General features: G+C 40.3%; 1 protein-coding gene and 1 long non-coding RNA gene across 4 annotated transcripts in view; both read left to right on the forward strand.

Moving 5' to 3' along the window:
* The window catches only part of LOC139542148 (kazrin-like), a 226436-nt gene that overhangs the window by 183752 nt on the left and 28223 nt on the right, over positions 1–14461 (forward strand). For 2 of the 3 annotated variants that reach the window (XM_071347236.1, XM_071347238.1), the window contains 3 exons: positions 3990–4126; positions 4466–4636; positions 7547–7630. In XM_071347236.1, the coding sequence (XP_071203337.1) occupies positions 3990–4126; positions 4466–4636; positions 7547–7630 (392 nt within the window). The remainder of the gene's footprint in view (positions 1–3989; positions 4127–4465; positions 4637–7546; positions 7631–14461) is intronic. The other variant, XM_071347237.1, reaches the window with a different exon arrangement.
* On the forward strand, positions 10567–14132 carry LOC139542153 (uncharacterized). Its single transcript, XR_011668474.1, has 3 exons — positions 10567–11152; positions 11788–12146; positions 12268–14132. It is a non-coding gene; the product is annotated as an uncharacterized lncRNA (long non-coding RNA).

The raw sequence follows: 14461 nt of genomic DNA on the forward strand, positions 1-14461 counted from the left end.
AGTTTTGGCAAAATTGCTTAACCTCTCTTGGGCACGTGAGACGGTAACGTCCCACCTCTTCAACAGCCAGTGAAACTGCTGGGCGCCAAATTCAAATACAGAACTACTCATTATAAAAATTCAGAAAACAAGACATATTTTACATAGGTTTAAAGATTAACTTCTTGTGAATCCAACCACGGTGTCAGATTTAAAAAATGCTTTACGGCGAAAGCATACATTACGATTATGAGAACATAGCCCACAAGACAAATCATTACAAACAGTAGCCAGCCAGATAGAACAGTTACACAATTTAGAAATAGAGATAAAATTAATCCCTTACCTTTGATGATATTCATATGGTTGCACTCAGCAGACATTCATTTACTCAATAAATGTTCCTCTTGTTCGATAAAGTCTCTTTATACCCAAAAACCTCAGTTTTGTTCGCGCGTTTTCTTCAGTAATCCACAGGCTCAAACGCAGTCAAAACAGGAAGACAAAAAAATCCTAATTGTATCCATAAAGTTCATAGAAACATGTCAAACGATGTTTATATTCAAACCTCAGGTTGTTTTTAGCCTAAATAATCGATACTATTTCAACCGGACAATAACGTCGTCAATATAAAATGTAAACAAGAAACGCACTCTCTCAGTTGTGCGCAAGAAAAAGCTCCGTGAAACTTTAGGGTCCACTCATTCAGACTGCTCTTACTTCCTCATTTTTCAGAATACAAGACTGAAACACTTTCTAAAGACTGTTGACATCTAGTGGAAGGCATATAAACTGCAAGTTGAGTCCTAAGTCAAGGGATACTGTAATGGCATTGAATAGAAAACTACAAACCAAAGAAAAAACTACTTCCTGAATGGATTCTTCTCAGGTTTTCGCCTGCCAAATCAGTTCTGTTAAACTCAGACACTATTTTAACAGTTTTGGAAACTTTAGAGTGTTTTCTATCCAAATCTACCAGTTATATGCATATCATATCTTCTGGGCCCGAGAAACAGGCCGTTTAATTTGGGCATGCATTTCATCCAAAATTCCGAATGCTGCCCCCTACCCTAGAGAAGTTAAGGACAACAAAGTCAAGAATTTGGAGAGGTCCATCGCAAAGCCCTGACCTCAATTTTATATAAAATGTGTCGTCAGAACTAAAAAAGAAATAAAAGCTGAAATAAATAATTCTCTCTACTATTATTCTGACATTTCACATTCTTAAAATAAAGTGGTGATCCTAGCTGACCTAAGAGAGGGAATTTTTACTAGGATTAAATATCAGAAATTGTGAAAATTGAAGAGTTTAAAGGTATTTGGCTAAGGTATATGTAAACTTCTGACTTCAACTGTAACGATCTGTGTGAGGCTATAAATAAGCAGGAAGACTTGAATCCGGAGGCTGATTTCCCCGTTTGTCGGCAAACTTTATTCCACGTCATTAAGACACGTGATGCCCAACTAAAATCAACAAGTCTCCTTTGCCACTAGGGGCAATAGAGTCCTAGACCACTGTTAATCTACCCGCAAGCATATAAAGTTCTCCCTGGGCGGCAGGTAACCTGGTGGGTAGGAGCTTTGGGCCAGTAACCGAAAGGTTGCTGGATCGAATCTCAGAGCTGACAAGTTAAAAATCTGTCGTTCTGCCCCTGAGCAAGGCAGTTAACCCAATGTTCCCCGGGTGCCGATGACGTGGATGTCAATTAAGGCAGCCCCCCGCACCTCTCTGATTCAGAGGTGTTGGGTTAATTGCGGAAGACACATTTCAGTTGAATGCATTCAGTTGTACAACTGACTAGGTATCCATCTTTCCCATTCGGCAAATCACATAATGACTCTGTACTCCTGCTTCCTGGTCACACGCAGAAGCTCAAACAAGAAGCAGAAGTGACTGGCTCAGTTGAGAAATGGTCATCAGAACCAGATATTATGCTACAGGATTGCTTTGCTTGCGCTGATTGGAATATGTTCAGAGACTTTGCCGATAACATTAACGAGCTAACCACTTCCGTCACCGGCTTCATTAGGTTATCAAGGTGGTGCCGATAGACATGGCCACTCGGTTTCTAGCTTCTTAGCATCTTTGCAGTTTGATGATTTGTTTGTTATTTCTTGCGTTATTACATACAGCCGGAAATACATTTTGGATATCAGAGTGGCGGAAACTCACCAGCATATCGACCAGAAATACGACAGCAGGTCCCTACTCACTTTTGGTCATGTAGTGTATCTGGCAGCTCTCACAAAATGAATACATGCTAATCCAGTAATAATTTTCAAAGATAAAGATATAAAAGTGGTAATTAGAAACAACAATGAGAATTAATGACCATTTTAAAAGTTTCTATGAAATTGTACACTAGCGTTCAAAAGTTCAGGGTGACTTAGAAAGGTTCTTGTTTTTGAAAGCAAAGCAAATTTTTTGTGCATTAAAACAACATCAAATTGATCAGAAATACAGTGTAGATATTGTTAATGTTGTAAATGACTATTGTAGCTGGAAACGGCTGATATTTTATGGAATATCTACATAGGCATACAGAGGCCCATTATCAGCAAACATCACTCCTGTGTTCCAATGGCACGTTGTGTTACATATCTGCCATTTCATAATCTGTAAACTTTTTTTCTTGCACTTTAAAAGATAAATATTTAGCCTATAGCCATACTATTTGGCTAATGAATGGCCTAATATTTAGCTTCTTACTTCGGCTACACATCACTAGCCTTTCTCTTCCAGCTGTTCCCGTGTACATGCTATATAGCTGGTGTAGTCAACCCTGGTCCTGGAGTGCTGCAGGCACTTTATGTTTTTGATTTAACCAACCTGGAATACCAGGTGTGTTGAATTTAGGCAACCATTGAACTGATCAATTAGCTCAGTTGTTCAGGTGTTGTGCCTCATTGGAACATAATCCTGCAGTACCTGCAACACTCCAGTAACAGGGTTTCCTACCCCTGAGCTATAGGCTACGCAAGCCTCTCTGCAATAGGCCATTCCTCTTCTCGTGAAATCCCAGGAAAAGCTATAGGACATTTATTTATTTTTAATATTTACACTAGGCTTAATAGCCTATTCAGGGAAAGAAGCAGGCTTGCTCTTGTTAATTGATGAATGTAAAACAGGCCTACAGCATAGAAAATGCATGTTGGGGAATGTTGAGGAGAGAAAGTGCATTGGTGTGATCACTTTTGGCCAATTATGATAACATTGTTGCACTGATGCATTGCAAATAGTTGCACAGGACAGACAGAGAGACGAGCACAGTGAAAAAGAAGACCCAAAGGCATTGTCAACCATTAGAAAAATGGAAATCACTTGCAAACCACTTGAGCAATGAGGGAATGACATGCTGTAATAGATGTGCAGGTTTAACAGTGTTTGTTTTTGAATCGCTACTTTTAAATACGAGTTACTATATTATTTTCATTAAGACTACATGTAGCCTACATTGAAGTGTTATTTGCAGTTGTCACTATGATAATGAACACACCCTGAAAGCATTGAATGGTCTGAGCCAGTATCTGTACATTAGAGACTTCATGAATGGTCTTGTATTACCACCTTATTAATAGGCAGCAAGCAATATACATTGATCAGTTGATTGACAGGTGTAGGGCTGCAGAACGATAAACTGTCAGTGTTCTCTAGTGTGGATGCTCACCAACGTTTTAGTTTTTGGCTTGTTGGATGGCCTTTAACTTTGACACAACACAACTAACGTTATTATCACAACAGAACTAGCCCACTAGTAGGTCTAACTAACGTTAGCGAACTTCAATTAAATAAATATTACATTACATTTATACACTTGTTTACTTTACTTTTTTTCTACTCTATAAATTGACTCCTTCAAATAATTTTGTTTGCCACAGGCGCGCCGCAGTAGGGAAGTAAAGCAGAAGTTGAATCCATCACTTCCATTCTTTGGCTGTGCCCATAGCAATGTTTGAAAATGAGGTGGATAGAAGCTATGCTAACCGGGTCTCTCTTATTATCTCCATAGCGATGAAGGCGGACCGGAAGCATTTGAAGGCGGAGAAAGCAGATCTCGTCAACCAGATGCAGCAGCTCTATGCCACGCTAGAGAGCCGAGAGGAGCAGTTAAGGGACTTCATCCGCAACTACGAACAGCACAGAAAAGTATGACACGTCTCACACACACAGACATACAATGCTGGGCATGCAGCAAAAGGCTTGAGTAGTTAGCTGTAATTAATATAGAAAGTACACATCAATCGCACGCTTCACAGAAGTTGTGTAATGATTGTCATGAACTTATGTTATGGGATAAGTGATTGAATAGATGAATGAATGTGTGCTGATTCCTTACTCGATCTAACACTATTCCTCTGGTCTATTGCTCGCTCCCTTTCTCTTATCTGTCTCTCGCCTCTCTCTGCCCCTCTTTCTCCACTTCCCTCTCTCTGTCCCTCTCCTCTTACTTTCTTCCCTCCCTCTCTTCCCTTGTCTCTCTGTCAGGAGAGTGAGGATGCAGTGAAGGCGCTGGCTAAGGAGAAGGACCTGTTGGAAAGGGAGAAGTGGGACCTGCGGCGGCAGACCAAGGAATCCACAGAGCATGCTGGCGCCCTGCGCTCCCAACTGGACCTGAAGGAGAACAGGATCAAGGAGCTGGAAGCAGAGTTGGCCATGGTGAGACACACACACCTACAGTGGTTCTTCCTTTAAAAGTGACGAGCTTATGCCGCGACCATTAGTGGTAGACGGTGGCATTCTGTCATTGCACCACACTATCACAAGGGGGAGTTAGAGTGCTGATCTATCGGTAGTCTAAACTGTGGCACAAATTGACTATCTAATTGTAAATTAATGGAGGCGTTTTCAGTCTGAGTCTTCTCTGGCACTAGAGTCCTGCATCAGGCAACAACAACAAAAAACTGTTGGTGGTCCTGGAGTTAAGAGAGAACTTGTGTAAATACAATGGGGGAATTTCCCTTGACATGTGAATTGACGATTTTCGAAAAATAGGCACGGTGGGCTTTTGGTTTCTCTCCCTCTAAAAACAGAAATAAATCATTCTAAATAACAAACTGCCTTCATTTACAAATGAGTAAGAATGTCTCACCCCATGTTCAATAATGGCCTTTTTCCCTTTATTCAGATTACAACCACTCACTTTCGGTTATTTCAAAATGAAATCATCTCCAACATATCGTTATTTTTTAAACAAGCCATAGAAAGTTGGTTGCAATTTCAGTTTAATCCACCAGAAAAGACACAACAAATATTGTACTTAAACTCAAATATACTATTTGATTAAAAAAACTTTATCAATTGGAACCTTTATCAAAATAAGGAACTTGTCTGTCGGCCCTGCATTAAAGACCAACATTGATTAAAGACAATGTGATAAATAAATAAATATATACCAGTTTCATTTAAGGACCAAAAAATTGAAAGCTGTGCCATATAGATTACAAAATAGTTTGGAAGAGATTTTCGATGTACCGATTCCATGGCACATGGTTTATGAATTGACACGTAATTTTCTGTTTATTATAACCTACTGCAGGCCTAAAACCTATGGGTTTAATAACCTTCTGAATTAATGATTATATTGAAGATAGAAGTCTTCTCTTAAATTAATGAGTTCCGAGAGCCGATCTGTTATCCAACGATGATTATTATTATTATTAACCCTGCATTATAATTATATAAAAGCCCCTTAGATATAAATGTTGGAGATATTTTGTTTTTCACAAGCGTAGCAGGCTGTGAATTCTGCAAACAACATTTCCAGGATGGGCTATTAGCAGGACAATAGACTCTTCAACCTTTACAAAAAGGTAGTCTCATAGCTCGGCTACTGTAGGTGTGGAAAAAAAATCCCCCCAACTTGCAATGTATTAAGAACTCTAAAGTTTTACATTTCTAACTCCAAACCTCATGCAACTTGCAAAATGTCGGATCAAGCATATACTCTACAGTATTTAAGCTTTCGTTAAAAAAAGAATGATAAAAATACTCTTTCAAAATGAAGATGTTTATTTCAACTATCAGCAGGACAATAGGGAGTAAATATCACTGAATGACAGAGCATGGGACTGGTCTTGATAAATCAATCAGATTTTTATTTGGAAATGTTAGGATATTTTGCTCTTCACTTAGTAGCTTAGGCCTACTCTCGACAGGTCCCGTTGTACAGCGCCATATTTTCCTAACTGAGACCAGTACTGAATTCGCTTTAGCCGTGATTGTAAAATGTATCAGCTGATGCATTGGTCCAGAGCCAGGTGGTATTGGTGGAGAGTCATGCGGAGAATGAAGAGGGTGAGGCACAAGATGGAGTCGCATGCCAGGCACACCTGTGAGCTCTGGAACTCAACCTCCTGTTTGTCGACTCTGCAAACAACGTTTTCTTGATGGGCTATAAGCCATCCACCCATGATGTACTATCAGCAGGACAATAGACTCTTGCCGAGTTTAGGGACTTTAAATGTACAGTATCAATGGATGTTTGCAAGACATGTCACTTCTCCTATATATTTTCCATAGCCCACCAAATGCACTGTTTTCTAACCACATCTGAATGGATCCATAACAAATTACTATGGGAATAAATATCACTGAATGACAGAGCATGGGGACTGGTTTTTATAAATAAATCAGATTTTTATGGAAATGTAAGGATTATTTTGCTCTTCACTCGCAGTCACTTAGTAGCCTAGGCATACTCCCGACCGGTCACGTTGTACAACGCCATATTTCCCTAACTGAAACCCTTAATTAAATCGCTTTAGCCGTGATTGTAAAATGAATCAAAGCTCCCTTTGTTATTCAGTTGTATAACTAAAATGCTTGACTGTATTTAAAGACATGGATAACTTGTATGCTGTGTGATGACATGCACAAATTAATGAGTGATTGATTGATGTACTGTATATTTAAGTAGGCCTTTATGCCAATAAGTAAGTTATGCTAAAACAGCTACAGTAACAAATGCATTTTCATTTTCTTGGAATAGAAACTCATTGTATAGTGCCATATTTTCCAAACGGAAACCCTTAGACCTTCAGTACATCAGCTACAGTAAGAAATGCATTTCCGTTCGAAAAACCATAATAATCATCAAAATAATTAAGCTACATTTCTAAAAATCTATCCAATATAGTCTGTTCTATTCAAGGCTCCCTTTGACTCTGTGGCCTACAGCTCCATATCGTTTCAATAACTTAGCTTCTCAAAGATGCCCTCTGGAGGGCAAACTAGTACTAACTACCATTAATGGCAACAATGGCTGACACTTAATAACTTCCATAGAATTTTGTGGCAGCCCGCAAACACTGTTGCAGTACGACGCAACTTTTAAAGGAAGAACCACTGTACATACATACACATGCACACACGAAACACACACACAAAAGCACACAGATACAGAAGTGCACACACACACACTTGTTCGAGCCTGGTCAGCAATCCAGGGTAAGTGGAAACCCAGAGGTTTGTTGCATCTGTGTTGCTGGATCATTACACTTCTTCTACACAACGTGAAGAGCAGACCCTTTCAATGTGTGTGTGTGCCCTCCCTGTCTCCCCCCTCAGATAAGTAACTGTGTGACACAGAAAATGGAATACCGGGTGTTTGATCGCCCCGTCGACAGGCAGCCCTCCCCTAGGGTCATGGCGGTAAGAACGGTCCCCCTGCTCGCCCCTCTTTGTGACACCCTCTCTCTCTCTCGAAGCGTGCCCCCATCCCCCTGATCTTCTCTCCTGTGTGAAATTCTTTCAGGGAGTCTTGTTTGCACCGGACCTGGGTTCAAATAGTATTGGAAATCCTCCAAATGCTATCGCTGTGCTTGATTGAGCTTGCCTGGCGCAACGGAAACCAATCTACCAACCCGTACATCTGGCACTCCAGGCACGCTCGAGCAATTGAATACTATTTGAACCCAGGTCTGGTATTCACATGTATAACTAAGCTCCTGGTTGATGCCAATGGCTGTATAATCTCCTAAAGGCATGACCCCTAAATCAATTTGTGGATGATTTGAACGTGCTCAATCTGATTGACCCCTTTCTTGGTTTCATGTAACTTCTGACTGGAAGGATCATCTGGTGTGATTGTTAGGAAACTGCATTGATTAATTCACTAACAGAGTTCCCCATGGTTGACCAGGTAGATGGTTAGCACTCTGTCCTGCATGTCTAAGGATTGTGAACGGGTGATTAAGGTGGCGTTGTTGGTAATCATGGTGACGAGGATGATGATGGTGTGACGATGATCGTGATGATATGGGTGATGATTATGGTGGTGTTAGTGAAGATGATGGTGATAATTGTGGCGAAAATCATGATAATGTTCTTCGTAGCTTGCTGCATGGCATGACAGTATTGTGAAGACATCTTTCCTATTTCACTGTACAGTACACCAATGTGAACCTTTACCCATCGTGCACACCCTTGAACACACTTTTCTAATAAGCGGATAAGAGCACAAACACCTGAAAATATACACACACACTTCCTAACGCTCACACTCCCTCCCATTGTTCTGCCAGAAGATGATGTGCGACACTGTGGCAGAGACCCGTGGAGCAGATGCAGACATTAAACGAATAAACTTACAGTATCAGTCAAAAGTTTTAGAACACCTACTCAAAGGTTTTTCTTATTTTTACTATTATTCTACACTGTAGAATAATAGTGAAAAAATCTAAATATTGATTGGTAAACAAATCAAAATATATTTTATATTTGAGATTCTTCAATGTAGCCACCCTTTGCCTTGATGACAGCTTTGCACACTCTTGGAGTTCTCCCTTGAGTATCTCCCTTGATCCTAGGTCCTGGCAGAGTTGTGCAGACTCAGGACAACTGAGCTTAATAGATAATCCTTTCTACTGCAGTTTTTTTTAAAGATATAACGTTAGGCATGGAGAATTGCAAATATGTTACTCAGTAGCGTGCCGTGGGCCTGGCGCCTGGGCCTTCAGTGAGGTCCTACACAGTCCCACCCGAATTAATCCACCTGTTATTACCATCATTTAGATGCCATGGCTCTAGACACTATACATTTAGACAGAAACGCAGTATAACCAGGCGTTGCGTCACCTTGAAATTGACATTTTTTTCAGAGAATTGCAGGGGAAGAGTACAATACAGTACAGTTCAACTAATAGGCAAGAACATAGTCGAGTGCAACAGAGTTATATTAATATTCTTCTTCTATCCATTTCTGGTCCACAAACTTTGAGCTTTAAGTCCCCCAAAAAATAAATACAGTGTGTTCACTAAACAGCGCATTGTCGCACCCAAAGCAGTTTCACCGTGATGATAAAGACACATAACTATTCACTGAAAATAAAAGAAAACAAATAATTTGCAACATAGGCTATTTGCCATTTTATTTTGTTAATATATAGGCTATTTAATATTAACGAAATAAAATGCGAAACATACATACACATTTAATAAAAAATAACATGCATTGTATGCCTACTCACCAAAGACTGATTATTAGACAGTTGCGTGCGCTTAGGGGATCGTGAGAAAAATGCTGCAAGGCCATTGAGGTTGGCAAAGAAGACCTTGCATTCTTTAAGCTTTGAGGCTCCTTGAGTCAGTACTAAATTTAGTCGATGTGCATAGCAGTGAATGAATAAGGCCATCGGTGCCCTCTCCTTAACTTTAGCCTGCACCCCATTGAGTCCAGATGCCATGACTGCTGCGCCATCAAAACACTGTGCCACAACTTTATCCAGACTACATTCATTTTCCTCCAAGAAACGGAAAATAAGAGCGGCAATGTCATCAGCTCGCTTGCCGCTTGTCACATCTTCAAACCGGATAAATCGCTCCTTGACTCCCGTGTCCGTCACATAACGCAGGACGAGTGAGAGCTGTAGCTCCACTCTGGTGTCCCCAAACGTTTTCAAAAGCACCATTGCTTCTAAGTGCCCAGCCGTACTTTGGTGTCTCGTTGCTGCCTTGGTTAGACAACTCAAGTTTGCAAAGCCAGTGTGGCTCCAAACACCAAATCGATCACTTGCAAATAATAGGCATTTCCAGCAGTACAGTTTGCAGTGCTTCTCGGAGCCTGTGAGCCATTGACAGCGCTCATAGTTGAAACTTTGAAAGTGGCGAACGAACGAACCCCTTTCCCGCCTGTGACAGGCTTTGTGGCGTCGGGCGACCTCTCCTTACAATGTCTAACTTTTCTTGAAAAGTTCGTCTTGAGAATGGCGTTATAATTATATCCTCGACCAAATCGATATCTTCTCCTCCTTCCGCCATTGTGGGTTCAAAAAACAGTAGAACGCGAATTAATTCGTTTATCAAATTTAGTTTCCTAGATCTGCATAGACCTGCCCATAGGACCTGCCTCTCAATATTGGTAATCCAATCAAAAGACGTGGACGCCCTACGCCTGCTAGCTGGCTCCTGTGTAACACTGGAGCCAGCCAGCAGGCGTACAATAGCCAACTCTAAAGCTGATTGGTTGACACAAAATTTTAATTTCCATTCACTTTAAGCTACAAGCGCCCGCACTGTTGATTCTGAAGGCCTGAGGGCAGATTTTAGACCCCTGGCAACACATGATGGCTGAATATGATTGGATAAAAGATCTAACGTAAAGACCAGCCCTCCAAATCTCAACCTGGGGCTGGAAGCAGTGCAACCAAGAGGAAAGCTATGAAATGAAGAGTATAACTCTTACTCTGGGGAATAATTTAATACATATTTGTGGGAAAATATATTTTAAAAAAAATTATATTCTGATGATGTTTAGGCCAGCAGAGAAGGCCTTGCAGGCCCTGACGGCCCACCACTGATGTTACTACTGCTCTCAATAACATTGCTGCCCTGAGGCGTTATCGACAAAGGTCAGTGGGAAAAAGTTGTAATGGACTACTTTCTGTAGGACGATCGTGCCATGCTGACTTTCTCTGACTTCTCAGATGATGAGGAAATCCCTAATGTAGGTAAAAACATTTTAATTGAAGACATTTTAGAGTCTTCTGATGACAGTGATGGGGAAGAAACGGCGATCAACAGTGTTGTTTGTCACGGAAGAAGTTGACCAAGTTTTGAAATCTGTGGAACACAACAGGCCAAACAAGCTGTGCAAACTAAATGGAAATGACACAGGACGTCTTATTTAATAAAAGAGGTTGCAGTCTGCCGTGAAGCTTTCATTCATGTATACGGGTAAGAATCTAACTACAGTTTCAGATATACTACATTTCTAATTTTGTCAGGAAGTTGTTTTCATTGCAAATGATAGTTTACTGTTAGCTAGCTAGCTGGAGTACATTGGCTGGCTTGCTAGCTAACATTGAACCTATTTGGTTAGCTTTAGCTAGCTATGACAATCGGGTTTGTATTGCTAGTAATGTGACTTTATGGATTGGGATTATAGTACAATTTTTAGATAGCTAGCTAACGTTAACGTGACATGTCTAAACAAAATAAAACAAGTTAAAGCTTGCTGTTAGCTAGCTAACGTTAGCTAAGGTTAGATGGCTGGCTTTCTAGCTAACATTAACTTACGTGTATGAAGTGTGTGTAGTGCAGTGATGTTTTCTCAGAATGCCATTTCGCATTGCTAGTTATAGCCTAATGTTATTGAACCTATTTGGTTAACTTTAGCTAGCTATGACAATCAGTTTGTATTGCTAGTTAAAGCTTGCTGTTAGCTAGCCAGCTGACATTAGATGGCTTGCTAGCTAGCTAACATTGCATGTATGAACTGTGTGTAGTGATATCATCTCAGAAAGCCATTTTGCATCTATTGTATAATAATGCAAAAATATTTGTATCTGGAATTTGTCTTTCACCATCAGTAGAAAACACCTGACTCTCCTCCACCAGTCATAAAAAGAGAATGGTCTAATGCCTCCCATTAAAAAGAGAGCTGACCCAAGCAAGAAAAAGCAGCAGCACAGTCATCAACTACATGCACCATTTCTTCACCAACTATGGAGTTGGGGAAACACGTGTGGACCTGAATTGTGATAACTGCAGTGGCCAAAACAAGAACAAGTTTGTGCTCTGGTATTTTGCCTGGTGGACCATGACAGGTCAACATCCCACAGCTGGATGGACTGGAGGATGGTACGGTGCTGGTGGAAAGCTATGGCTGGCAACAACACCTGAAGTACAGAGTACTGCTGCCACAGATCAAGCAGTACCAGCACTTCAGGTGAAAATCATTTTCATTGCATTGTGTGAGGTTATTCTTCTTATCTAAACTTGGGAGGTGAATTGATGTTGTGCAAGGTTGTAATGTCTTCAGATTTTTTTTGTTATTCCCTGTTTTACAGCTTCGATGCTCTGGAGCCTGGTGTTGTCGTCGCCAAGGAGCGTTCAGACTCAGTCAGGACCAGGTTTCAGCTACTGCACAACGCTGACATCCTTCCTCCCATAGATGGTCTGCCTGTACAAGCACCACCTGGACTGGACACAGCTAGACAAACTTATCTTTTTGAAAAAATCAGGGAGTTTTGCATCAAAGAGGCTGTGGACATCACATGCTCTGTACCAAAGTCAAGGGCAGGACAGAAACAGGCTCTCCGAAAATAGATTCCCTTGTTCATGCGTTGTTCGGACGGACCAGTCATCAGCACTATCTGCAGTGCCTCTATTCAAATGACTCTCTCCTAACACCATGCTGCTGCTACAATTTTTTTTTATCCTGCTGCTCAGCCACTTTACCCCTGATTGTATGCATATAACTACCTCATCTATCACTGATAGCGTTATTGATATTGTTCTTGTATATACTGTATATCATTTTATTTATATCGACACTATCTATTTCTGATATTGCTACTATGCAAGTAACCATTTCGCTGTACCGTTTACACCTTCTGTAGAGACCAATCCACTTAGCAAGACTTAGCAAAATATTGATATATAAAATTAATATATACCACAACAATATCATGTGACCGTTTCAAGTGTCCACCACATAAATATATGGCGCATGCATCTGTTTATGTACTGTACATGTGCACCTCACTCAGGTTTCAACTCAGGTTGCATAGTCTTAACTTATGTATGGAATACTATGTAATAAGTGCGTGTATAGCAGTATATAAAGTATGCTAATGTACTGATGTGAAGGCATTTGGGCAGTGGTGTAAATTACGAAAGTAAAAATACTTTAAGTACTACTTAAGTCTTTTTTGGAGGTATCTGTACTGTACATTCCTATTTATATTTTTTGCAACTTTTACTTCACTACATTCTGAAAGAAATGTACTTTTTACTGCATACACACCCAAAAGTACTCGTTACATTTTGACAGGAATATTGTCCAATTCGCGTCATCTAATTTTATAAAATATTTTATAATCTGGACACTTTCTGCTTACCTGGAGTTTTTCCCTTATTGTAGGCTACTACCACTTTTAGTCATAATCTTTACTACACGACTCATTGCTTAGCACATGACCTCAAATGTGAATTCTTAAAGAGATGGGTGGGGATGGTTTAAGAGGGTGTGAACAATGCTGAATGGGTGTAGACAAAGGAGAGCTCTCCAGAAGGTACCAAAACATTCAAAGGCCCTTTTCTCAAAAGTAAGTTTATCCACTTTCAAAGCAGAATGACTTTCCCATTGTTCCTCAGAAATGTAGTGTATGATATACCATTTTGTAGCTCTGAGTCTCTACTTTTATCCAATGTAAAAAAATAAAATAAAATAAAAATCTAATTTTGCTACATACAGTTGAAGTCGGAAGTTTACATACACCTTAGCCAAATACCTTTAAACTCAGTTTTTCACAATTCCTGACATTTAATCAGAGTAAAAATTCCCTGTCTTAGGTCAGTTAGGATCACCATTTCATTTTAAGAATGTGAAATGTCAGAATAATAGAAGAGAGAAGGATTTATTTCAGCTTTCATTTCTTTCCCAGTGGGTCAGAAGTTTACATACACTCAATTAGTATTTGGTAGCATTTCCTTTAAATTGTTTACCTTGGGTCAAACATTTCAGGTAGCCTTCCACATGCTTCCCCCAATAAATTGGGTGAATTATGGCCCATTCCTCCTGAAAGAGCTGGTGTAGCTGAGTCAGGTTTGTATGCCTCCTTGCTCGCACACACTTTTTCAGTTCTGCCCACAAATTTTCTATGGGATTGAAGTCAGGGCTTTGTGATGGCCACTCCAATACCTTGACTTTGTTTTCCTTAAGCCATTTTGCCACAACTTTGGAAGTTTGTCCATTTGGAAGACCCATGTGCGACCAAGCTTTAACTTCCTGACTGATGTCTTGAGATGTTGCTTCAATATATCCACATAATTTTCCTACCTCATGAAGCCATCTATTTTGTGAAGTGCACCAGTCCCTCCTGCAGCAAAGCACCCCCACAACATGACGCTGCCACCCCCGTGCTTCACAGTTTAGATAATGCTCTTCGGCTTGCAAGCCTCCCCCTTTTTCCTCCAAACAAAATGATGGTCATTATGGCCAAACAGTTCTATTTTTGATTCATCAGACATTTCTCCAAA

This window comes from Salvelinus alpinus, chromosome 17 (genome assembly GCF_045679555.1).
Source record: "Salvelinus alpinus chromosome 17, SLU_Salpinus.1, whole genome shotgun sequence".
NCBI lineage: Eukaryota > Metazoa > Chordata > Actinopteri > Salmoniformes > Salmonidae > Salvelinus > Salvelinus alpinus.